At 34.5% G+C, this 27,782-nt stretch overlaps 1 protein-coding gene across 2 annotated transcripts in view; it reads left to right on the top strand.

Moving 5' to 3' along the window:
* LOC148948485 (uncharacterized) overlaps positions 1-27,782 on the top strand; it is a 45,143-nt gene that overhangs the window by 2,865 nt on the left and 14,496 nt on the right. The window contains exons 1-4 of one of the 2 annotated variants that reach the window (XM_089094414.1): positions 8,762-8,916; positions 10,720-11,448; positions 12,980-13,181; positions 22,979-23,275. In XM_089094414.1, coding sequence (XP_088950540.1) covers positions 10,720-11,448; positions 12,980-13,181; positions 22,979-23,275 — 1,228 coding nt within the window. In that variant the 5' untranslated portion in view covers positions 8,762-8,916. Of the gene's footprint in view, positions 1-8,761; positions 8,917-10,719; positions 11,449-12,979; positions 13,182-22,978; positions 23,276-27,782 lie in introns of those variants that run through there. The other variant, XM_089094413.1, reaches the window with a different exon arrangement.

The raw sequence follows: 27,782 nt of genomic DNA on the forward strand, positions 1-27,782 counted from the left end.
AGAGTTGTTTTGGTTAATAGTTCACCGAAAATCTAAAAAAAAATTTATATTTGCTACAATTAATTAATAAAAAAGGTTGTTTTTTATGCTGATTTCAAATACATAAAAGGCATTAAGTTTAATGTTACCCATCAATAGCTACGAGCCTGAGAAACTGTGCCTGATTTTTGAAAAAAGTGAAAAGGAAATATCCCCAAATATTCGTGTGATTTTAATAAAAATGGCATCAAAAATTTAGCATGTTAGAGAGCCTCATTAAAGAAGTTTATCACGTGAAATTTATCACGGTCTATCTCGTAAAAAATATCTTAACTATTATTGGAAGTTTTGTTTGGGTCGCATTTTAAGAACGTCTCGTCTCTATGACTGTTTTTTCGCGTTTTCGCACAGTTTGTATTTTGTTCATTCTATTCAATAAAACTTTCATTCCAGACATATTTTCAAATTGTAAAAGGTTTAAAAATTAGCCTAATAGACTAGACAATAATATTTTTGAGCTAGCCAAAGAACTTATCAGATGCCAGCATTATAATGAAAGAAGATTCACAGCTTGTACCATTTTGTGAGAACCTGGGTAACCTGCGCTGTTGTTTTAAGCAGTAAGGAGCAATAAGAGTTAATAGTAATCGAAACTCCAGAAAAAGGAGTTCTGATTCCAATACATACATAAGAAAAATCGTTTTTTTTATGAGGATTCCAAATATATAAAATTCATCCCGTTTAAAATTACCCATTAAAGGCTACGAGATAGACCGTGATAAATATTCACTGATGCATTTTGTTCTCATCAATATATTTCGATAGGACATCTAATGCTGACCGAAGTTTATTTATATGGAGAATATTTACTTTTCCAGCAAAACACAGCTGCTACTCCTGCTTAAACTTGCTTAATGATATCACATATCTCGCATACATAATGTCCCATTCAAGACATAGACTACAGCCTGCGGTTATTTCTACAGCTACATTGGGTACTCGTATATCGTTGCTGCTGCTGCTGTCGGTTCCATCATTAATCTCCAATAGTGTAAATGCACCACTCATTTTTTTTTCTCAACTAATATCCTTGCAAATAAAAACTATTCTCTTTGAATTAAATTCTCTTACTAATATGAATTGTAAAGAAAACTATTTCTTTTATTCAAATCCTAATCACCAATCAAGTTATACTAGTTCCTCTTGGCAAAGGTGTAATGACCTGTAGAATAGGTCTACCAGAAAAACCTGTTTGGTACGGGCGCGTACGCAAAGTATATACCTCCAAGCAAATTCCATATGATTTTTCAAATTACTATAGAAATGATACCTCTTTGCAAATGACCCTGGTAACCCCAATTCGTTGAAAACCTAAACACAGATCTATGCCTTCAGGCGTATATCTGAATGTGTACTTTAAACGAATTGTACGGTTACTACTACTGCTAGCAATTAAAGAGTTGTTTTGGTTTATAGTTCAGTATTGCTGCCAATTAATAACCTGTCTTGACTATTATTTCGAAATTGCTGCCAATTAAATAAATATTTTTCAAATATTGCCAATTACACAGCTGTTTCAGTTGCTATTTTTAAATTGTTGCCAGTCAAACAGTTGTTTTAGATCAATCATAAGTTTTCAATGCGTTTACAATTACTTAAATGATATTGAAGAAACAATCTAGGTTGATTTTCAAAAATATAATCATGTAATTTTATTTATACGCTGAAAATCTCTATGCAAATATAAAAATTCAATAATGAGGAAGTGTAATTCATGATTTAAATCATAAGAGCCACTGAAATGACAAAACAACTTTACAAACGTAAAAAAAAATAATAGGCAACAACTACCTCTTACAATACCTTACATATTGCACATTAACGGTTTATTCCGTCTGAATGATTAAGCTCCAAATAAGCCATCTATTTGCACGAAACAGCTCTTATGTCCTACTGACTATCTTGCTCACCACTCATTTTAGTGTTTTTCTTATAGGGGGGAAGGAAGAAAAAAAATGCTTAGATTAGAAAGGATAGACAAAAACAGAGTTCTTGTAGCCTACTGGTAAGGTGAAAAGGTAGAGGATGCGGCGCTAAACCCTTAAGGTCCAATCTGGCGGTGCTGATTTCCGTCTCAAGGCCCTTATGCCAGGAAGTGCAACGAGGGGGGGGGGAGCAGCCATCCTGTGCTTTCACACACCCTTCCTGCTTACCTTCCCCAGATTTCCCCAGGTACCTTACAGCATATTGCCATCATTATTAATTATATTATTGAGATATATCGAGAACCAGAAGTGAATTCTTTAAATTCAAAGCTCAAAACAAAATAAAAAGCTTCCAATAGACATGCTATTACGCAAGCTAAGGGTATTAAGCTGAAGCTTATAAGGAATATTTAGGCGAAAGTGGAACTAAATGAAAATTATTTGAAAAAAACTACGTTTTCTAAAGAGTTAAAGAGGCTGAGTTACAAGGTCGAACCTTAAAACGTACAGGGATTAGGAGGCACAGTTGGGGGGCTGCCGCCCCCAAACCCCCGCTTTCGCAGCCTTTAAATAAAAAAAAATTTTAAACTGAAAGTAAGGAGCGACATTAAATCTTAAAACGAACAGAAATTATTCCGTATATGAAAGAGGCTGTGCCCTCCTCAACGCCTCGCTCTTTACGCTAAAGTTTGACTTTCTCACAACTCTTTTTTTAAACAATAAAAACTTTAGCGTAAAGAGCGAGGCGTTGAGGAGGGCACAGCCTATTTCATATACGGAATAATTTCTGTTCGTTTTAAGATTTAATGTCGCTCCTTACTTTCAGTTTAAATTTTTTTTTTTATTTAAAGGCTGCGAAAGCGGGGGTTTGGGGGGCGGCAGCCCCCCAACTGTGCCTCCTAATCCCAGCACGTTTTAAGGTTCGACCTTGTAACTCAGCCTCTTTAACTCTTTAGAAAACGTAGTTTTTTTCAAATAATTTCTGCACGTTTTTGTACAGTTTATTACTTATTATTGCTTGACTAACTGTTAGCTGATCGTGTCAGGAGTTAAAGTTGGGGGGCTGCCGCCCCCAAACCCCCCGCTCTTGAACATTCTTGTGTTAAGGCTTTTAATTCCTGAATGCTCAAATCACGTCGTACAGGGTGCCTCCTAATCCCTGTACGTTTTAAGGTGCGAACTTGTGACTCAGCCTCTTTAACAGCCCCCCCAACTGTGCCTCCTAATCCCTGTACGTTTTAAGGGTTGACCTTGTAACTCAGCCTCTTTAACTCTTTAGAAAACGTAGTTTTTTTTTCAAATAATACACATAAACAGGTTAGACATGCTTTGTTATGAAATTTGACGCGCAGGATATTTTCATAACAAAGCATGTCTAACCTGTTTATCTGTATTATTTGAAAAAAACTAAGGTTTTTCGTAAATGTAAATCCGGGGGATAATATTTTCGGTCTGCAAATATCAAAAAGCCCTAACAGGTCAAATTCTGCTTCGAATGTGTCTTCATTCAACCGGATCCGGTGCCAACTGTGGCCTGTAGGCGTGGCTAAGAAAAAAAAAGAAATGATGATGAATTTTAAGTGGCTATATTTGGTTTTTTGAAAACAGGGAAGGTTTTTTAGTTTTTCAAACTAAATTTCAGCCTAATCGAACAACGTTAAAGGGGGGCTGTGGTGGGAGGGTCCAAACTTCCGGCCCAGTTTACCCCATGAAGATAAAGTCGGAGGAGGATGAAATTTTGCAAGTTTCTTAGTTTGAGCTTGGGCTACAAAATGCGATTACCGCCGTCTCTCTGCGACCTCTAGGACCTGAAATCGCTTAACATTGTGGTGGGTCGCCTCTTTATAGAGGCACAAGTGTGCCTCCTTGACAAAGTATTAGCATGTGGATTGAAAGAGGAGTTTTAAAGAGGAAGAAAGGTGAAGAATATAGATGTTTTCATTCTGTATCCAGGGTTGGCTCTCTGCCAAACCAAGATGTGGAATACTATTTAATGGAGATTGGAGATGTGGAATACAACATATTACTCAAAAGATGCACTTTTGAGTTATATGTCGGGTGAGAGAGGTCTAAAATGGACCTTGTCAATAGTTGACCCCCATTCCAAGTGTCTTCAATTCACCCTCGAGTCATACTTCTTTACTCTCTTCATGCCCCTTTTCTATAGGAAATCGTAAATATCCATCATTGCTCATCAGCTAGTTACTTTTTTGAGTACGATTATAATCGTATCACCGTAGCATAATCTTAGATCGCTAAGTTGGACCATAAATTAGCTAGAAAACTTGCCGACCGATCAGGATCAATTACAGAACACCGTTTGAGGACTTCACGTATAGGAATGGACCGATTAAAAAAAATATGTAGATTAGTGTTTACATTTTTAGAAGAAGAGAATCCATACAGAGTATTGATTGAAATTCCTTCTCCCATCTCAAAAGTATTTGAACTAATGTTTACGCTATCTTTGTCTTATTTGCTTAAGGTCGTCGGCTGATTTTTCCAGGCCAAACCAATTTGTAACTCGGCCCATCACAGAGGCACGAACATTACACTGAGCCAAAATTCGGCTATGGCTTTTGACTAGACTCTGTCGCGTCTGTAATTTTAGTTTTTTTTTTAATTGTTTCTAGGCATTTTTGGCACTTACCAAGAGGCAAAAAGATTAATTTTATTGGCTCCTATTCCCAAATTAAGGGACGAGCCATACTTTTTGACGTTTCTGTCACTTTTTTTGTGTATGGAAGATATGCCAAATGTCGTAACATCCACAGACTCCACGTTATTGTGTTCTCAAGGACGTGCGCGGGTTATTTTATTTTGAGCATCCCCCACACATGTCATCGTTTTTTCTAGTTAAATAGATGGATGAAAAAAATTCTCACTGTTGCAGACAAATTGTTTTTTTTTTCGGTTCTCTTCATTATCGCACTACACTTTTGCTTAGAATAGTCATATATTACACCCTTATAGCAATTACTACCATACCAGTGTTCCTACCATGTATTTATAGCAGCATTAAGCAACTTTCGTTAAATACAGTTTTAGATACTGCTCCTCCCACACATTCTATTTACAACAGCCGTTCCGGCTACTCATAAGAACTCCTCAAACCTAAAATCTTTTCTTGTTAATTCCTCCCAGTCTAATACCAAATGTCTAGTACTTTTTTTCTTTAGTATCCGTTCTAGTCTAAAATATGTTTTAATGAAAAACAATATGTTTTCATTTCTCATAATATAGCAGCCATGGCTAGGTGATCAAACTTGTTAAAAAACCCAAATATTTACTCCAACTGATGCTAAAAAAAACCTGATTATTTTTATTTATTTTTGCTTTAGTGTTGGAACGGAAGGAATACTTTTATCCTGCTTGGTTTAAACGCAGCAATATAACACGTGAGAATAAATCAAACAAAAAACACTTAAAGACAATGAGATTGAGTAAGATTGGTAAAATGATTTATTAATACATATAAAATGTAGATTTATTTTACTACTCCGAGAAATAGCACAAAACGGTCACAGAATAAGGTAGACATGCTGGAGGACATGTCTACGTCTCCTGAGCCACTCTGGTGGTACAAACGTTTACTGTGAGTCAAGCCATTTTGTTAATCAAGCTTAGAGTAAGATATGTAAAAGCAAGATGAGCAAGATTAGAGCAAAAGCTCAGATGATTAGATTCAGCAGTTCTTCGCTAAGATTTATTTCTAAAATCATCCTCGGACGTTTATTCTAGAAAACGCCTACCAATCGTACTCTCTTTGTGCCTGCACTTCTATGCAAAATTTATTTACACTCATCACTGTTGCCTCAATCACCGTACCTGGATCCTTTCGCTCTCCTAAGCGTTCCTAAACAGAGCAATTACATCTTTTTTTGCTAGGTTACACTCTAGTTCTTTCCCGAAGCCTCCATTCTTAGTTAAGATGTTGCCAAAGTAGATTACCGAGTAGATACAATACTCTGTAGAAACAATAAAATTTCTAAGATTAACAATTCTCCATTGTTAAAATGTCAAAAATCCATTCTTACTCCGTAAATACAATCTATCTACTTTTTCAACTATTTACTTAAGGCTATCTTCTTTTTTAATTTCATCTCATTAAAAACCTGGCTATTAAATTCATTATAAGAAATAAAGCTGTATGCTTTTAAAAACAAACCCACCCAAACTAATACTGTTAAATCGCGTATTTACACCACATTCATTGTTAGTTTTAAATAAAATATAATAAGAAACACAATACCAAAGGGTCTTCAGCTATTCAAAGGGTATCCTATGATGTAGGTTTACTTTCTATTTCTTTTTCGTGACATGATTCACCAAGCTGCGTACTGCACGATTATAGTAGGCCTACACTGCCAGTTCTGGTAGTTATTAAATAAAAAAAAACAAGTTTTTTAAACTGAAAGTAAGGAGCGACATTAAAACTTAAAACAAACAAAAATTTTTCCGTATATGAAAGGGGCTGTCCCCTCCTCAATGCCTCGCTTTTTATGCTCAAGTTTTTTTTTGTTTTAAAAAATAAAGTTCTAAGACAGAGTCAAACTTTAGCGGAAAGAGCGAGGCGTTGAGGAGGGAACAGCCCCTTTCATATACGGAATAATTTCTGCTCGTTTTAAGTTTTAATGACGCTCCTTACTTTCAGTTAAAAAAACTTTTTTTTTTATTTAATTTCTGATCGTCTTTTAGTTAATGCAGCTTTTATTTTGGCTCGCCGTCATTGAATAAGTAAACAAAATTTGCATAAAAATTTTACTTTTCTTTTGCTAAATGGCTGTCTCTAAATTTGATTCTGACGTAATTTGCAAATTAACTTACGTAACGAACTTCTATAGTCGTATATTTTTCTTCTGGAAAAAAAATACAAAGTTGCAGATTTTTGCAGATATGAGCTTGAAACCTATGTTATAGGGCTTTCTGATACGCTGAATCTGACAGTGATTTTCATTAAAATTTTTTCACTTTTAGGGGATGTTTCCCCCCTCTTTAAAAAATAAGGTAAGTTTTCTCAGGCTCGTAGCCTTTGATGAGTAATACTAAACTTAACAATATTTGTATATTTAGAATCAGCATTATTAGCAAATTCTTTTGATACATTTATTGACATCAAAGTTCCGTTTTTAAAAGTTTCTCTTACTATTGAGCCGTATCGCTTGTTTTTTTTTTATTGTTTTTTTTTATTAAGTTTATGTTATTACGTATATGATGGGGTTATCCACTTAGTCAATACCACGCTCTTTACGTTAAAAGTTAAAAACAAATTTAATTCACACACCCCTGAATCACAAAGGCCGTTTAATTAGAAAAGATAGCTTTTTTGAAAGCACTAAAAAAAACTGTAGCGTAAAGAGCGAGGTATTGACTAGGGGGATAAACCCCTCATATACGTTATAATTTCTGTTCATTTTAAGTTCTAATGTTGCTTCTTACTTTCAGTTGAAAAAACTTGTTTTTTTTTAAATTTAATTTCTGATCGTTTTTTAAATAATGCTTGGAAATCTGGCGCCCCCTTCATAGAAATGTCCCTTACCCCAAAGAAACATCCTCCACGGAAAGATTCTTCCGAGTAACCCCCTCCTCAAGCCCCCCCCCCCACCAAAAAAAAATCTTCCTGAAAAAGTCTGTATACTTCCCAATAACCAATACAAAATGCAAGCAATGGGCAAAGTTCATAACTTGCAGTCCATCCCCTGGGAACTGTGGGGGATTAAGTCATCGTAAAAGAAATATTTATTAGATTTTCGACTATGTTAAACAAAATGGCTATCTCAAAATTTTAATTGGGTGACTTTGAGAAAAAAATTAGCGTGGGAGGGGGCCTAGTCGCCATCCATTTTTTTTGGTCACTTATAAAGGGCACTAGAACTTTTAATTTCCGTTCAAATGAGCCGTCTTACGATATTCTAGGACCACTGGGTCAATACGATTACCCCTGGGGAAAAAAAAAAACAAAAAAAAACAAACAAACAAATAAACACGCACCCGTGATCTTTCTTCTGGCAAAAAATGCAAAATTCCACATTTTTGTAGAGAGGAGCTTGAAACCTAAACAGTAGGGTTCTCTGATACGCTGAATATGATGGTGTGAATTTCATTAAGGTTCTATAACTTTTAGGGGGTCTTTCCCCCTTTTTTTGAAAATCAGCCAAATTTGTTACTTAAAACCTGTTGAACGACAGGCATAAGTTAGGGAAGAACCTTCACATGTAATCTTTTGTCCCATCCCAGTACAAAATTCAAAGTCCCCCCCCCCCAAAAAAAATCCCCGAAATTCCCGAATCGATCCCCTAGCTGTAATATGAAACAGGTTAGATTCACCAAAAATGTAACTTTGGAGTAGAGTTTCCATAAATAATTGTGCTAATTTATTACAAATTGACGTAATTATACTGTCATGCCAAGATTAATTCTTAATATTTAAATTAAGAGTCCTGCCAATTTCGAAAAATATGTAGCTCTAGTTCCACCAACCATAGAGTTTGCATAAATTCAATGTTCTGGTGTTTCCACTTCCCCTAAACGATTTTCTCATATTTAGATTTTTGCACATACAACTCTCTTGCTTAGGAGGGCTGCTGAAAATAAACCCTTCTTAGTGTTTTATTTAGCTTGGCTTGAATTCAGCTATTTGCATTACGTGCCTTTGTATACAAAGACACGTAATGCGTCTTTACAAGCAAAAAGTAATCGAAACTTTACAATTCCTGTCGCATTTGCATGTGGAAAAATGTATATGCGGAGGTTCAATGTGTTGAATGTGCCAAATTCTAAATTGCGTTTGTGCGATGACAATTAAAAAAGAAGGAAAAACACACAGTTTTTCCTTAGCTTAAAACTTTGGAGTTGAAAATAATCAAAAGTCAAAATTCATGCTGCTGGCATAAAAAATTTACAATGGGAGAGCCAAAATATTATCTTCTTAGGATATTGTGCCAATAAGCAGGTGAGAGGAATTGCCATTTTATTTTAGAAAATTTTCTTTTATATTATCAATTAAAACTAGGTTTCTATTTGTCAAATCAAATCGAATGTGTGTTTTTTCGCTGGAACATACACCCCATGGAACTTATTAAATATTATCTTATTTCAGACGCTAATGAGTCCGATCCAAGATAGCATATACTTTAAAACTATCAACACTTATGGGTCATTCTTACTTGGCCTATAATTCTTACTTAATCCATTTGTAAGTTATTTGTTTTCCACTAAACAACCTAGAAAATATATTCTCATGAGTGTTTTGTACATGCTTTTCAGCATAAACCATGTTTATAGCAATGGATTGTATAAGCAAATACAATTCAATTATTTCTGGCCTGAAAACAAAAATTAAGCTTCGGCGATTTTGGTAGTTTTTGATTGATCTGTTTCCTCCAATCCGTCTTTTTTGAACAACCAGAAAAGTCTGAATTTAAAGCTGTGTTCTGTGTCTCTGGTGAAGCGCTCAGTCTATTTCAGCATACCTTTTAGGAGCGATAGCCTGCTCTTTACCTTGTGTGACATCACTCGAGAAAAATTAGTTTCATTTTATTCAGTCTCTGATTTTCTTTTTTTTTGTTTTGCAAAAAGTATTCAGAAACATGTAAATCAGGAAGAGGAAATTCATTCAAAAATAGACTAGCTTTTGCAAGGAGCTGAAAATAGCTCTTATAAAATATGCATTTTTTTGGTAAAGTTGATAAGCTAGTTAAAGACATATATCCTGCAGCAGCTTTGTTTTTTCCTTTAATAACAAAATGATTGGACTGAGACTTCTTTTCAGAATGTAGAATTTATTGATTTATTGGTAACTATAATAAAAAAAACGTAATTTTATACTGGAGCTGGGGAAGTTCCATATCGGGGTAAATACCTGAAGAGGCGACTAAAGAGAAAGATTGAGACATTAAGGTGCCACCTCTGCTAAGATATTAATTTTTTCAGTTATTTCAAGGCTACTAAAAAAATTAACCCAGTTATAAAAAGTATATTTCTATTTATTTCATTACCACTTTTTTCTATTTATTTCATTACCATAACAGGCATAAACTTCACATATAAGCTACAAAAGCTCAAATATATTCTGCAGTCTAGGTAGTTCCGATTTATGCAACAGATACAGAGACTGGGTAAGAGGCACAACAGGGTACATACCTACAACAGACAGTGTTTAGCCCCTAAACATAGCCATAATTCCACCATGGGGAGGGTTCATGTTCTTTTGGTAGAAGAAACAAACCTAAACATATCTTTTTTACCATTGTAAATAAAAACATAATTCCAGAGAATTAGTCCAAATTTGTTGATTCCATAGACTCGGTACCTCGTCAAAACCAAAAAAGGTCACACAAACTAGGATGGAAATATTTTGTTTTAACCCGAGACGCACGAGTAGTACGATAGATAGACGTAAGACCAGATGCAGGCAAGGAGGGGTAGGAGGTATGGGAGCCAAGATTAACCCACAAACTCATATACGTCTATAACAGACAGTTCCCAACCCCTGAGCATCACAATAATTTATTTTCAAGGGGGTTTCAACTTGTTCGGAGGGGAGAGTCAAACTCATTTTTTTTTCCATTATGCTGCGAAAAACCATAGATTAAGTAGAGTCAACGCATAGTTAAATTTACAATACATAAATTAGTCTCAAGCTGGCTGTACAATACATTAGTCAATTTTAAATCCCTGGGGTAGGTTAGCACTTTTTTAAAAACCTTAATGTCCTTTCTGTATGTATATTCTATATATTCACAATACTTTATAGATGCCAGGACAAGTGCCTCAACAAGATGAAACAGGAGAAGAACAAATGGGAAGAACATCCCCCTCCAGTGATCGAAGCTCTCCTATAGACAACACTGAAAAAATGCAAATGCTCAGAGCAATGAAAGATCAACTCATAGCTAATCGAACGACAATCAGTGAAAAGGATATACAACTAGATGAAGCAAAACAACTTGTGGCTCTTGCTAGACAAGAAACTGAAGATATGCGTGTGATTAACGAAAAACTGGTCAGTCAAAACAAGCAACTTCAAAACAGAGTAATCGTTACCCGTGAGATGTCACAGCTTGGCAAACAGATGGCTCAGCTGAAAGATCTGGAGGTCAAATCCTTAAAAGTTGAAATACACGGACTGATGCAAAAAATAAGACTTTTAAATAACAAAGTAGAAAATAAAAATTGTGATGATCTCGTTGAGAGTGACGCACATCAAAACCTTCAAATACAGTTGAAAGTTGTTGAAGAAGAATCAAAGAAACAGGCTGCTATTATCGCAAAGCTTGAACAGGACTGCTTATACCCCCTAACTGCAGGAAATCCCCTTTCTGAGAAACTTTTTGTGATGAACGGCTTGTTTCTAGAATTGGAAAAAGATGACAATGAGATGTCGTTTCTTGAACTGGTTGGTGAAAGGATTACGTCACTATTAGCGCTGGAAAAAGAGGACTCGTTAATTGAGAATAATTTCTCATTACATGCATGTTTCAAGGTGAGTTTTTCATAGTGACAGATTTGATAGCCCTCTATCTAATGCAAAACACGAGCAAGGTTCTCTTCTCAAATAGGTGTCTCTATATTATAGTTTTAACTTATAATCTATAAGGCCAAAAGTTTGCTTTTGGGCTTTTGATTTGGGGTGTTGCTTTCAATTTAATTATTATTATCACATTTTAATTGCAATTATAAGTTAAAGGAGCATGATTTAATGCCGTTCAATGACAAACACCTTTCCTTTAATTTTCCAGACATTGAAAAAATGGGATCATTTGAAAGAAGTAAACCTAATAATTGGGTTTTGTAAGTTTTTGCATGTCTTACATCACACAGGTGTCGGTGCTTTCGGTTAAACACAAAAACTGTTGCAAGTTTTTTTGGATTTGTCTCTGTACCAATGCCACTCAACTTATACAATGAAGACTAGACTAAAATACTCTGCTATGAAATACACCCTTTATACAGTGGCCTCGTTTGGGAGGGGCAAGGAGGTTAAGTTGCCTCCCCTCGCCTATAATTTTGAGAAAAAAATTATTAAGCAAATTTAAAATTGTTGCTCGTTTTAAGTTTCAACTTCGTTCTTTACTTTGAGCAGATAATTTTTCTTAAACTATTACATCCTCGTTTTTAATATAAAGACGCTAAGAACTGGGATTCCTTACACTTCCTTTTATGTTCCATATTAACATTTATACAAAATATACCGTCTTCAAAACCCTATTATCAAGTAAATATGTGAGCTTGGTAGATAGAAAGGGGCGTTTTTTTTTTGAGGGGAGCGAGGGGGGCATTTGCCCCCAATAAAGTTGAGAAAAAAATTATTATATATCCCATGCCCCTTAATTATCCGGATATGTACCCCTCATACCCCTCCCCCCAATAAAAATACTGGAGATTAGTCCCTGCCTTCATATCATATCATATATGCGCAAAACATTATAGCATTAATACACCTGAAAATTCAGGAACAAGGATGATTAAAATAAGCCCCAAAAAGTATTCATTAGTATTCAGCTCTCACAAATGGGCAGCAAAAATATAGTATTTGTGTTTATTTCTAGGTTATTCAGGAGGCTAAAAAATCTCGGAGAGCATAAAATATATGGGGGGGGGGATTTCTGCCTAAAAACTTCCCCCCTGTCAGTTCACTTCCCTGCTTCTTTCCCAATTGGATACATTCCTAAATATACTAATTTTCTATAATTAAAAAGTACATTAATTTTTTTATATTGTTCTCATTTCGACGAGGAGTTTTGAGCCCCTTGCGCCCGAACCCGCCTCTTGTATCCCTGAACAACCGCCAATATATTTTACTCTCTTTAATATTTTTTTTGGTGGGGATGAAATACAAAATAAAACAAATAACGAAAAAAAATCGAAGATATAGAAATAAATCAACTATAGTAAAATACGACAAAGTTAGGGGACCCCCTGCCCCTATATAGGCGGCTGTTGTCAAGGTTCCATATGTCATCCTACTGTAAATAGGATATGCATTTAATCCAATGCACTTTCTTTCCTTAAAGACAATTCATGAAGAGGAAGCGTCTCCTGTGGCATTTAATGCAAGAAATACCCTTTTGTTCATCAAAGATCTCCTAATCAACAGAAGAAAATTAGAAAGTGAAGTACAGTCCCTTAAGGAAGTCAACAACCAACTAAAGCTGACAATGTTAGAACAGGAAAGAGAATTGTCAAGCATCAACATCGAATTAACATCTGCTTGGGGTAAGTTACGGCCTGCAGGATTAAGATGGTGACTATAATACACTAATAGCTATTTAAAAAACCATAGGTAGCGGAGTAGCACTCCGCCATTTGATTGGAAATTGAAAGGGCTAGTGCCATCTTTAATAGTCGATAGCGATAGGAGGGCAACCAGCCCCCCCCCCAAGCCCATCATCTCCTCAAATAAATCCAATCAAAATTTTGAGACAGTCGTTTTGTTAAAAGATCCAGAAATTATGTCTTTGAGGACGACACCCCCCCCCCACACATCCCTTAGGGCAAGGATTGTAAATTATGCCCTGGGGGTATATAAGGTTTTTATAGAAAGGGTGGTCGTATAAACTTTGGAGTAAACTCATTGGACTGGTAATCAGAAGATCTAGTGCCCTTTTAAGAGCAAAAGCGATAGGAGGGCAGCTACTCCCCTCTTTTTTCTGGGTTTTAGACCAGGGCACTTTGTAGAGAAGGAGTTGTTGTAGAAACTTCAAAAGGGGCTCATTCGATTGGAAATTGCAACATCTAGTGCCCTTTTCAATAGTCAAAAGGGGTTGGTTTGCAAATAGACCCCCCCCCCCGCCAGCGTCCATCCTTTCCCCAAATACATTCAATCAAAATTTTGATACAACCTTTCTATTCAGTGTAGTTGAACGGTCTAGTAATTATGCCTTTGAAGATAACAACTCGCCCTCACAGCCCTCAGGGCAAGGGTTGTAAGTTATGCCCCGAGAGCATATAAGGTTCTTATGAAAAGAGTAGTCGTATAAAATTTGGAGGCAGCTCGTTGGATTGGAAATAAGATGTTCTATTGCCCTTTTTAAGAGTCCCCAAATTTTCCCCAACTGCATCCGATAGAAATTTTAAGATAGGCATTTGTTCAAAAACAGCAAAATATTATATACGACCCCCCCCTCCAGAGTCTTGGAGCAAGGGTTGTGAATTACGCCCCGGGGGCATATAAGTTTTTTATGGAAGGGGTGGTTGTGTGAACTTTAGAAGAGGCTCATTTGACTGGAAATTTATTGTTTTAGTTTCCTTTTAAGAATCAAAATTGATGGAGGGCTACTAGCCCTTTCCCCCTCCTGACACTCTCTTTTACCCCAAACGCATCCGATCAAAATTGTGAGATAGCCGTTTTGTTTCACAATAGTCCAAAGAGCCTATAACAATGCCTTCAGGGTGGACACAACCCTCCAGAGCCAAGGGGCAAGGGTTGTAAGTTGTGCCTGGGGCATATAAAGTGTTTATGGATCGGATGGTCGTATAACTTCGGATCAGATGGGGCTCATTTGATTGGAAGCTGGAAGATCTAGTGCATTTTTTAAGAGTCAAAAGTGAACGGAGGGCAACCAGCCCCTCCCTCACAAGCCTATATTCCCGAAAACACATCCGATGGAAATTTTAAGAGAACTATTTTGTTCAGCATTGTTAACAGGTCCGGTAATTATGTCTTTGGGAATGTCAACCTCCCCGTAGTCCTCAGGTTAAGGGCTGTAAGTTAGGTGAATCGTTCATATCCTACATATAGCATATGTTATTGAAAAAAATACGTATGTTTGAACTATATTGTCCAGAAATACAAAGGTAATTCAGGCGAGCCTTTCAGAGAATGTTGTGGGTAGCGTTATGTGTATACGGAATGTCAAAAGGGCGTAACTCATGAATGACTTATTATATCAATTTTGAACTTTTAAGTAATGATAAGGGAGAGGATCAAAAAGGAAATATTTGCATGCTATTACTACTCCTACAACTACCACTACTAATACTGCTACCAATACTGCTACTCCATTTACAATATTGAAGGAAATTTTAATTAAATCAAAAGACTTAAGTGCATGCAGATTATCAAAAGGGCGTATCTCAAGAATGAATTTGGTTATTAAGTTGGAACTTTCAGGTAATGCTAAAATGAGAAAATTATCTGAAAAAAGCAATATTTGCACGCTACATTTAATATTTCTATCCCTACTACATTTATTACTACTTCTACTTCAACTACTACTTCTATTGCAACTACTTGTAAAGGCAATACGTTTATACTGCTACTGCTGCTGCTGCTAGTACTACAGCTATTACTATTAATGCTACTAGCAGTATTATAAATACTACTACTGTGACTACTATTTCAACTATACCCAAGGGATGAAGGTGAAATTTTCAGGGATTTTTTTTAGGGGTGAAGGTAAATTTAGTCACAAAACGCCGTCTGTATGCAGGTTGTCAGAAAGGCGCAGCGGCAATATCTTAGGAACAGTTTGGTGTATGAAGTTGAAACTAACAGGGCTTGCTGTGGGGGATGTTGAACTAACCAAAAGAAAATAATTTCATGCTATTGCTACTGATTCTACTCACGCTACTACTATTACTGCTACTATTATTACTATTTCTACTACTACTACTACTGCCACTAAAGCTAAGGCTAATACTATTAGTTCTACTGATACTACTACTATTGCTACTAATAAAACTAAGGGTATTAGGGTGAAAAATTTGGGACATATTGAAACTGTATGGAACTAAATCAAAACACAGTATGACCACACAGGTTGTTAAGAGGACGTATCAGAATTGCTTCAGGAACGGTTGAAGGTAACCCATCCAGAAAAAATTTTTATACAGTCATTTTGTTTAGCATGGTAGAGCGGTCCAGTAACTATGTCTCTAGTGATATTGGTATGTCAACCACCCACAATTATGTAATCGTCCCATTATGCTTTAAAACTAAATTTTACTTTAACTCTGAATCAAAAGGGACTGTGTGTGTGGTTGCCAATAAGACACCTCAGCAATATACCGAGAACGACTGGGGGTATAAAGTTGAAACTTTCAGGGCTACTACTATTACTACTTCTGCTCTTTTAATTTAAATAAAGCAAAAGAGTGTAAGTGTATCCAAGTTGTCAAAGAGAATATGAAGAATTATTTGGGAACGATATTATGTTTTATTTTTCAGGTCAACTTGAAGAGGTAAAAATTAGAGTAAACCATACTATTTGTGTCAGGATTAAACATCGGTGAAAAAGTTTCTCAAACATACAAATAGCAAGCCAAACTATGAATTCTTACAGAAAAAAACATTAAGATATAAAAAAAACTCAACGAAAAATACTATGTCAAAACGAACAGAAATTAATTTAAAACACTTTTTCCGCGAAACAAATTTTTTAAAGAAAAGTAAAGAGCTCCATTAAACCAAAAATGAGCAGAAATAAAGTCAAATGATCTTCCAAGCACAAAACTACGACAAATCACCATCAATAAATAAATGAAACCAAAAACGAATAGGAATTATAATAAATAACCGAGTCAAACTCCAAAGGAGTAAATATTAACATAAGTAGTGCTGACAACCCCCATGACTTTTCAAGACCAGAACATAATTTGCAATTTACTGAAAAAAAAAAAATTACCGTGGATTGTCAGTTTAATAAACATACAATGATATGTATTCCTTATAGTTTCAAGAATTTTTTGTTTATCAAAGTCAAAATAGTGAAAATTTTAAAACTTATTTTGTTTTCAGTAAAGTGCAAATATGTTCTGGCCTTGAGAAGGCATGGGGGTTGCCAGCGCTACTCATGTTAATATTAGCTCGTTTTGAGTCTGACTTGGTTATCTATTGTAATTTCTGTTTGTTTTGGGTTTCATTTATTTATTGATGGGGATTTATGGCAGTTTTGCGCTTGGAAGATTATAATTACAAGAGATGCTTTGAGTATAAGCCGACTATGGTAATTCAAAAGGGGCTACGTTACATTTTGCCTACGGGAGATTTACGTCCCATCTCTTTAGCCAAAGCCCACTGAATCGACTGGCTTCATCCACATTCATATATATCCAATGGAGCAAAGGGTAACCACAAGCGTTTTAACGGAGAGGGGGGGGGGAGGGAGGGAAGATGCCAAATTTTTGAGGAGAGTCTAAGGTTTGAAGAAAATTTGTTTTTGCTAAACTTTTTTTAAACAACAACAATTTTCCAAACAAACAAAAATAACAAATCTCTTTTTCTCCATTTTCTAGTCATCCAACGGGACAAGAGGGAGTTCAAGGTCCTGTAACCTATGAAATATCAATACATTTTTTCCTTTGAGATAGAGGAGTGACGGTGAGTGAACGCAATGACAGTCGTGTCATGGATTTGCTGTCATAGAGCTATTTTGATAGAGGATACCCATCTTTGTATGCAATTTGCTCCACCCTCTATGGATTTAATAGTTCCTTCAACGTATACAATGCGTTTTTTCATAATAGTATATTGCCTGATGGATTAAATAAGAGAGGCATGCTTATGTCTCTCTTGTTCAAAATTTTGCCGCCCAAATGATGAAGGTTAAATTATTTGCCACCTTTATATCGGGATCACCTCCAGAATTTCAAGCTTGTGTATCGCAGCTTTAACTAGAATTCTTATTAAGATTACAAATAAATAAAAGTTCAAAAAGGGATCAAATCCTTTTAAAAGACAGTGATTTTCACAAACAGATATAAAATTTCATAAATATACTAAATATTTCGGTCGAATATGCAGTTACCGTCATCAGTAGTAAACCTAAACTAAAACAATTAAAAACAATAGTTCATATACAAAACAAAGCTACATATTGCTTAATAATATAATGATTTTCAAAGCAGAAGCGGAAGCTAGTCTCTTTGACATTCTTGGAACCAATTCATTTTGAATGAGCTAACACTTCAACAGAGGTTAACTATATTGGGTGAATTGAACTTAACTCTATCAGATTTTAGTAAATTATCGTAGATAGAGTTCAAACCAAATTCACCTGTGTCACAATTTAAAGCTATATTCTTGAATAAAATTTTTTTTAATTTCAAGAGTTTAACGAAAATTTTGGTTTAAACACCGGTCCCCAGAAATCAAAGGGACATTATCGAACAGAATAAAATGGACTGAAAAACTAAAAAAAATTTCCAAAATGGCTGAAGTAATATCTTCAGATATCGAATCTTGCTTAAATGCCAATGAAACAGAATCTTTATGCTGTAATAATCTCATTTCCAAATTCTGGTTAGTACGTCCCACATATGAACTTCTGTAAGTACATGGGATCTCATAGACCCCACTTTATTGCCCCCAGTGGCGGATCCAGGGGGTGGGGGGCATCCCCCCTAACGTAGTCTCAAGTAGTGTAATTTACTTAATTAAGGCAAGTTTGCTTTAATTAAACTTGCTCCTAACGCAAGTTTATCGGATCAACCTATTTTGAGCCCCCCCCCCTAAAAAATTATGGGTCCACCCTTGGTTGCCCCAATGAAGTTATATCCTTCCCAGAATTTAGAAAACTACCCAAAGTATTATTACTCTTTAAAGCTACCACTAAACCATAACTCTAAGGAACAAAAAACATACTTCTCTCGAGTTGTCTCCAAGACTCCCTTAGAAATCTCTAGAAACTTTTTCTTTCTTTTTGAAAACGCTTGTCTGATTAAACACTCTGGATGTATGTTTCTTATTTGTACTTTTCTTAGAAAAGACAACTCCTCAAAAAGTTTTGGAGAGAAAATACTAAAGATCCGATCAAGTAAAGAAATGATCAAAAGAGTTTTGACATTGCAAGCATGACTGGAACTCTATGACAAAAATCTATTGTTATTTGTCGGTTTCCAGACCATTTTAATCTATTGTTATTGTAATGGTTTTCCAGACCATTTTATTTTGTTCGACAATATCTCTTTCATTTCCAGGGACCGGGTTTAAAGCAAAATTTTCGTGGAACTCTTGAAATTAAGAGAATTTTATTCAAGAATAAAACTTTAAATTGTGACACAGGTGAATTTGGTTTGAACTCTATCTACGATAGTTTATTAAAATCTGATAAAGTTCAATTCACCCAATGTAGTTAACCTCTGTCCAAGTGTTAGTTCATTCAACGCTAATGAACTGGTTCCAAGAAGGTCAAAGAGACTAGCTCCCGCTTCTGATTTGAACAGAATTTGATTATTAAACAATATGTAGTTTTATCTCGTATATAAATTACTGTTTTTAATTGTTTTAGTTTAGTTTTACTACTGATGACGGTCACTGCATATGTGACCGAAATATCTAGTATTTTTGTGAAATTTTATCGCTTGTGAAATTTATCACTGTTTGTGAAAATCACTGTCTATTAAAAGGATTTGATCCCTATTTGAACTTTTATCTATTTATTGTCATAGAAAGGCAGTGTGGTCTCCGAAATTATCTACTTATTAAGATTAAATAAAAAAAAAAGTTTTTTCAACTGAAAGTAAGTAGCAACGTTAAAACTTGAAAGCACAAAAACTATTACGTATATGAGGGGGGTTGCTCTTCCTCAACCTCTCACTCAGTACGCTAAAGTTCTTAGTACGTAAAAAAAGCTTCTTATTGTTCTATCTAAACGAACATAGTGTTTCAGGAGTCTTTCTTAAAAAATTGGGATGAATTCAAACTTTAGCGTAAATAGCGAGGTATGAAGGAAGAGTAACCCCTCTCGGATACGGATTAATTCTGTTTGCTTTAAGTTTTAATGCTGCTCCTTACTTTCAGTTGAAAAACTTATTTTTTTATTTAATTTCTGATCGTTTTTTTAAATAATGCCAGGAAATCTGGCCACAAATCCATGGAAAAATCCCTCCTCCTGACGGTTTTGTTTTCTTGACAATTCAATCCTGGTGAAAATTTACCCCGGACAATTACCCTTATCATCTCCACGCGTAAAATTAAGTCGGCAAAGAGAAAGTAAGTTATAGGACGAACTTCATATAGGAATTCTGGCGAATTTCCCAGTGTAAAATTTTCCCTGAAAAATTTACTCCCTGGAAACTTCCCTCCCCATGGAAAATCCCACCATCAGAAAATTTGCCTCCCTCCCACCTGAAAAATGTGTGCATACTTCCTAATAACAAATATTAAGCGTAAACAATGGGCAAATTTTGTAACTTAAAGATCTTTCCCCTGGGCTTTAGGTAGTTATGGTTTTTCAAAAGGCATAGTTATTCGACCTTTCAACCATCCTGAACAAAATGGTTCTCACAAAATTTTGATCAAACCATTTTGAGAAAAAAGATGCAAAGATGGCGGTCTAGATTCCCTCTAATTGTTTTGGCCAGTTAAAAAGGGCACCTCTCCCAATATTCTAGGACCACTGGGTCCTAGACTATCATCCCTCTATCTAGACTATCGTTACTATCATCCCTGGAAAAAAAAAAAAACCAAAAAAACAAAAAAGAAACAAATAAACACGCATCCGTGATCTGGCAAAAAATACAAAATTCCACATTGTTGCACATTAAAGCTTGAAACCTTTACGGTATGGTTCTCTGATATGCTGAATCTGATGGTGTGATTTTCATTAAGATTCTATGACTTTAATGGGTGTTTCCCCCTTGACTCGTAAATAAGGCAAATTTTCTCAGGCTCGTAACCTGTAATAGGCGAGACTAAACTTAATGAAACCTATATATTTGAAATCAGCATAAAAACGCAATTCTTTTGATATATCTATTGGTATCAAAATTTCGTTTTTTAGAGTTTCGATTACTATTGAGCCGGGTCGTTCCTTACTTGCAGTTTCTTACGACGAACTGTTTGACTGTTTGACTTTTTTTTTTTTTTTTTTTTTTTTTTTTTTTTTTTCTAAAACTCAATAGAACAGCTAATTAAATGATTTGGAAAGTGACCCCCCCCCATTATGTGTTTCAAACTATTAGCCGAATGCGCATCTCCGTAATTTATCAATATTCACCTTGCATACTTATTCACTTTATCCTGAACTGATGCGCAAAGAAAGATACATAACAGAGTAGACTTAACTTTTATGCGGAATAGACCTGGATGACCTGGTTACAAATATAATGCAGTAAACAAAAGTCTAATGCAAAGTATCAAAATAAAATATTTGGCAGTCATGCCGTTTTTCTTTTCCAAGTTTTAAGTGATAATTTGAAATTAATGAGTGTTTTTTCTCAGATTAACTGAATTTATTTTGTCTCCTTTGATTGTTTTAATAGAAAAACATTTAAGTTGCCATTACGAAGTGCAGTAGAAAAAAAGACAACGAGGTTCGGAAAGCACATAATTATCTTAGTTTTATAATAAAGATGACGAGCACATAAGAAAATACTTGCAGAATTTATATAAAATTAATTATAAAAATTCAGATCTTAGGTGAAGCGTCAGAGGAGAAGACAATAAATTCACAATAAAACCTTAAAGTTGATTGAAACTGGAATCGATCAATAAAATAGTACAAAAAAAAATATTTTAAAAAAGGATTGTGTTTGGTTCAAATAAAAATGACAATTACAAAATAATAATGAAATAAATTACAAAACTAATCAACATACGTTATATCATATATAACGTGCATAATTTATTTTATAATATAGCCCATCTAGAGGGGTCATCGATGTTCAGAAATCCCGTACACCAGGTGGCGCGTAAAAAGTGTGGCGGAACTGTGCCAAGCGTGGCAGAACCATGCGACACAAATGACACACCGAGATGAAGGGGCGTCCTGAGGGGGGGGGGGGATTCTGGGGAGGCAAACCGCCCCCTACCTTTTTTGACATTCGGTAAAGTTTTCACCGAAGGCGAAAATTTTTATAAAATTCTGCAAAATCGGCCGACATTTAGTACAATTCTTGATTTCAGTATATATATATATATATATATATATATATATATATATATATATATATATATATATATATATATATATATATATATATATATATATATATATATATATATATGCTTTTTAGATCCTTATAAAATATTTGCAGACTTTAGCAAATTGAATATTGTAAGTACGACCATAACCAAAATCAGTCAATGAATCAATTTAACTTGCTAAAACAGTTGTAAGACTATTTATGAGAAGGAGGGAGAATATGGGTACAGAGAAGGAGAAAGAGAGAAAGAGAGGAGATTGGGAAACAGGATGTAAAGAGAAGGCATTTGAAAAATAGGAGAGGACGCTTACAAACAGGGTGATTTAAATCAGATATTGCATAAAAGAGTATCGAATTTCATTTTTAATAGAATATTGAAGAAGAATAAGAACAATTCCAGGCATTCTTCAAAAATGAACTGAGATGGGCATTTAATAAAATATTTCCACTTCCCCATAATACACGGAAAGAAAGTTGAAAATAACTTTCTCTTACAGTTTACTCTTCCCATTCGAATTAATTCAGTTGAAGAGGAATCACACTGAGGAAATAATTTATAGATTTTTGAATAGAAAAGTTGAACAGTCCTTGTTGCAATAATACATTGATGTCCATTTATAATCTTGAAAAGAAAATATGCTTTTTGGCATTGAAGAGTGAATAAGTAAGTCCATTTCAAACCAAAAAAAAAATTAGTGGAAACCCACGGAGTGACTTTTCTCAGGCAAGGAACATAGCCCACCGTCAATTAATTGTGCTAAGTCTTTCAGTTCAGTAAAAAAAAAAAAAAAAAAAAAAAAAAAAAAAAAATTGTTGAGACACATAGACAATACCAAAATTACTACTTGTCCAATTATATTGAACAGTAATTTATTGAATTCCATTGTTCCAATAATGACACGAGCTACTTGGTAGCAAAGCGGCATCAGTCAGATGAAGATCGTATATTCATATGCTACAGAGATGTTATATTTTTACCCATTTACCACTAGTTTACTTCCATACGAGTAAGCGCTCTGGCAACAAACTACTTTAAGCAAGAACTCGCATTGTATCCCTTTCGTTTATTCGATTTCTTAGAAGTGCTGTTAAAATAGCGGTACTGCCATTTAACAGTAAAATATTTAATTAATGAATATTTTTAGGCATGATCAACAAAGTTAAGAATCAGCACGGTATACTTCACAATGCTCGTGAGGCACACCGACATGACCTTCGAGAAAAACGAAAACTTCTCACTAAACTCAAAGAGGAACTCGAGTTTTCTCATAAAAAGCTTCTTTCATTAAGAGTTATGAACAAAGAGTCTGAAGCCGAATTTCAAAGCATGCGAGATGAAAGAGAAAGCAGGATTTTAGAAGACAATGCTTTAAAGGTCGATGAAGCGGTTAAAATCGTAGAAGAGATGGTTCCTGACAAGCCAGAAGAATTAGATGGCGCAGGTAAGGGTTCTAAATTCAAATGAGGAATTTTTTCCCTTTTTGAATTAACTTCATTTCTGCACAATTTTACACTGTAAATAACAGGTAAACACAACGCAAGCTTTTCTTTTGAGAGGGAGGGGATAAGAAAACGGCTCACAAATACTAGGAAAAATATAAACAACAATTGGAAAGAAATAGATAACTATTGAAGGATTCTCAAATTTTTGTTTTTTAGGCGTTATGACTGGATCCTGATTACAGGTGCCAGGTGGTGGATCTCAAACACAAAATTCCAGTGCTGTATATAAAATTGCATAGTTAGGGGCCAGCAGAGAAACAGTTCATGTTGGGATATGCTTCACTAAGACAAAATTACATTATAACAATTGTTTGACATTACGACAGCAAACACTGAAGCATATAAAAACACATATGTCAAATTTACAGTCTAATATACATTTAAGCAAACCCTCTATTTTAGGGGTGACAAAATTTTGAAAAGCAAGTGCTTTCCAATTTATTTAACTAATAAAAAAGTACAGTTTTTCTCACTTATTGAAGATGACTAGCCAGTTTTGAATATAACGCCTGTTTAACCTATAATCTATCAATTTCTTTTACTGACTCTACTACTACTACTACTGCTACTAACAACAAACACACTGCAGCGCAGTGTGTTTGTTGCTTCAGAACCAAACTTGACCACTGTCACCACTATAGATTCAAATACTTTATTCTTGGTTTCTAGAGTTATCTTCCTATTTTTCCAAACTTCCTTGAACTATGAAAAAACACCCTGTGCCTTGGCTGTTCTACTTTTAACATCTTCAGTGCGCCCATCGTCCTTACTAATAATACTACATAGGTAAGTGAAGCTGTCTACTTGATCGATTTTCTGGCTACCCAACACAACCAGGCAATCACCAGGTAACAGCCGTTTAACAGATTATCTCCATTCCACTGAAGTTTTCTGCGATGTTAATAATATCCCCGTAAACTATCCACTGTCCTTCTTTTCCCTCAGGCCCTCTCCAATCCCCCTTTTTAATCCTGCTTCCAAAACGAGCCCCAGTCTTCATCCCGAAAAAGATGGCCTCCCACTCCCTTCTGGCTCCCACAATCAACACACAGAAAACTGCTTGCTTTAGTAACCGTTTTGCTTTTCCAAAGTTCCTGGTTATGAACGCCGAAAGCCAGAATTTCGAAAAATTGATTAAACTAGAGGCCCTCTCTCAAGTACACGATATTAATGTAATTGCCAAAACAGAGGTCCAAGCACAGAACCTTCACTTACTGAAAATTAATAACCACTCCCAATTCATAAGACTTCGTCCTCATAACCACATCCCAGGGGTAAAAAGGGAGGTGGAATATTATTATTTGTAGGTAATTAACGTTTCCCTAAATTAATTCATACTCCCAACCCTTCAGATTATGATGAAATCATTCGGGTAAGTGTAAGGCCCAAAGTTTTACCACATCCTTTTAAATTGATTGTGTTTTGCTGCTTTTATTATTCTCCAAATCAAGACGTTGAGCAAAGACAGCGATTCTACCAGCAACTGCATAGTATTGCCGACTTTCTCCTCTGGAACCAAACACCAGTATTTTCCTAGTAGGTGATGCTAATGATCTAAAGTTAAATTCACTTCCTAGTTTCCTCAATTTAAAACATATAGTAAGAATACCAACAACCAAAGGATATTCTACCCTTGATTTGATTTGCACGAATATGTACGCTTTTTACACCCCACCTGTCCCTTTTACCATTTTTGTTTATTATTGTGAAGTTGTTGTGAAGTGTATTCTATGGTATTTGGGTGTTTTAGTCGTAAATGCCTTTATTCTCCCTTTATAGGGGAGATAAACTCTGGCCCTAAGGTAATTTAACTTTGGTAGCGTGCCTTAGGCTGTGACCGAACTAATGAGGCGTACCGACAGGGTATGTTCGAGGGGCTAGAGCTAGATCGTAGAGAGGTTGTCTAAAATACAATACTTTTATTCATTTTACATATAATCGGATATATTCTTTCTACTGGGACTGGCTGTCCCAAGTAGACTACAAGTCTCAGAAACTACAATAATATATAATAAGATACTTAGACACTTACAATGATAAGACAAAATTCCATGATATTTCTAAAAACAACGGACCAGAGGTCAGTCCGGCATAAAGTTAGTATTAGATCCCTCCTTCCGATAAAATGTATCTTTTATACATTTTTATCAACCACACCTTCCCACGTAATCATTAGGAAGTGGTAATTTCTCAATTTCCCGTTAAACAGAACTTGGCAGGATATGTTCCTTATCTTAACAAAAAGTGGTATTTCAAAATTTCATATTTGCGTCTTATATATTTTTACTAAATTAATAATTAACTAAATTAGAAAGCTTTACCACAATACTCCCCATTTAAAGGAGAATTGTCCCAATTCTCAATATTTTACTTTTAAAACACTTTATATCGTTTAAAGCTTATTATGCTGCCATCTTTGGGTCATTATATGCAACTATCCCCAATGGATTTCCCTACGGTTATGTTTCCACTCCAATATAGCCCATGTTCTTTTTTTTGTTGAATAATTTTAGTTTCAAATTAATCCTTTCTTCTGTTTTTCTATGGCTCTAGGACAAACAATTACTCGTTTAACCTATTCATATGCATCTTCTGTTTTAACTTAACCCCAAGCGGCTTAAACATAATATTAGTGGTTTTGCTTAAATTAGATTTCAAGTTATATTAGACAAGTTTATGGATTATTTGAGTTTAAATTTAATTCCCCTTAATAATTTAATTTATCTGTGTGATGTGGTTGATATACCGTTTATTTTTCGTTTTAGAATTACCTTCGATAAATTACATATAACATTATTGATTTTTAAATTTTCACATATTTTTCCAGCACAAAGCATTTTCAAATATTTCCAGCCATTTGGGCTAGGTAGCACATTATCTAGGCCTAAATTAAGTTCTGATTTTATCTCACTTTTGATGAACTTGTAGTAAAGTCCGTATTACTGCTATAGTTTCCAAATATCAGTTGATCAAGTATGGTTTGGTTTCTGATGGTATGAGATGATAGTATCAGGATATATTTGAAGTGTCTTCAAAATATGTTACTTTCCAAAAATGTGTCAAAATATGATTGAAAGAAAAATGGATCCGAAAAGATGCTACGGAAAATTTGATTTCCAAAAAAATAGCTAAGGCTGTATCTAAAATAAATATTCACATTAGAATACATATAAAAGAATATAGTTTTACATATATAGCAGAAAAAAACACTCAACTTCGTAAAGTTTAATTACTTTTATTTACTCTTCTATCTTTTAAGTACTCCAAAAAGACTATCCCACTTAAGTTGAAACATTACGTTTCTTGTTGGACTATTCTTTCAAACTCAATACTAAGCGGATTATTTCACAATAAAAATTATTAATAAGTTGACTCGAGGTCAAACATTTACATTAAACATTAAATCACTAGTTAAAACTTAAAGTTAATAAAAACACAGTATATATATATATATAAGCATTGTGTAATAGCTTACACAAGTATTTTTTTTAATTCGCAAAACTAGATAGGATATTTAACTACTATTTAAAACTTAAAGCATTAAAAAATAATACACGGTATAGATTAGCATTGGCATTAATTCTAATTATTGTTTTGTTAATTGCTTATGAAGTATTAATGTAGAATACTTCTTGAATGATATAAAACTAAAAAACACAAATACTCAACATTTAATTCACTATATTTACATGGATAGTTTAGGTTATATATATGTATAAATATATATAAATATATATTAACCGAAGTTATGCTGATACTTAATTGTTAAAAACAAATAATAATTATGTACCCTAATAATTTATTTAATCACTGAAATATTTTTTCTTTTTAAAAATTTTAAATATGTCCTTAAATTCTTTTATTTTATAAGTCCTAACTGAAATTAAAATATTTACAAAACAAAAGCAACTCCAACAAATAGATTTATGCACTATAACTGATAACTGTGATTAACCTCTATATAAGGGCTTGGCAGTATTTCATATAACATAACTTTTCTATTTACATTTCTATAATTTTTTTTTAAATACAATTCTCTGTTTATAAAAGGTTTTCGAAATATATTTATAACAAAAGATATTTTCTCAATTACATTTGTTAAAACTGTATAGCTTTTCCCATATGCGACTATATACATTTTGTTTTAAAACTTTGGTTGTATTTCGAACCCGCTTGTATCATTAACTGTCATTAGCTTATAAGCCTGTTTGTTTATTCAGACTTTTAAGCTTTCTAATTCATTTCGATTTTTTTTTGGTACTTGAGACAATTTTATAACGTTTTTGTCTGTAATCTCTCTTTTTTTCAGCTTTAATGTCCTTTTTAGATAAAGCTTCATTTACAGCTTAGATCTGATAAGCTAAACATTTTTGCTGTTCATTTTATAGCTATTATGCCATCATCATACGACTATGCCTATACTCTGAAGGTTTGCTTACCATGGCT

Source organism: Artemia sp. Qi Xiang Cuo, chromosome 9, assembly GCF_049724085.1.
Source record: "Artemia sp. Qi Xiang Cuo chromosome 9, ASM4972408v1, whole genome shotgun sequence".
NCBI classification, from domain to species: Eukaryota; Metazoa; Arthropoda; class Branchiopoda; order Anostraca; family Artemiidae; genus Artemia; species Artemia sp. Qi Xiang Cuo.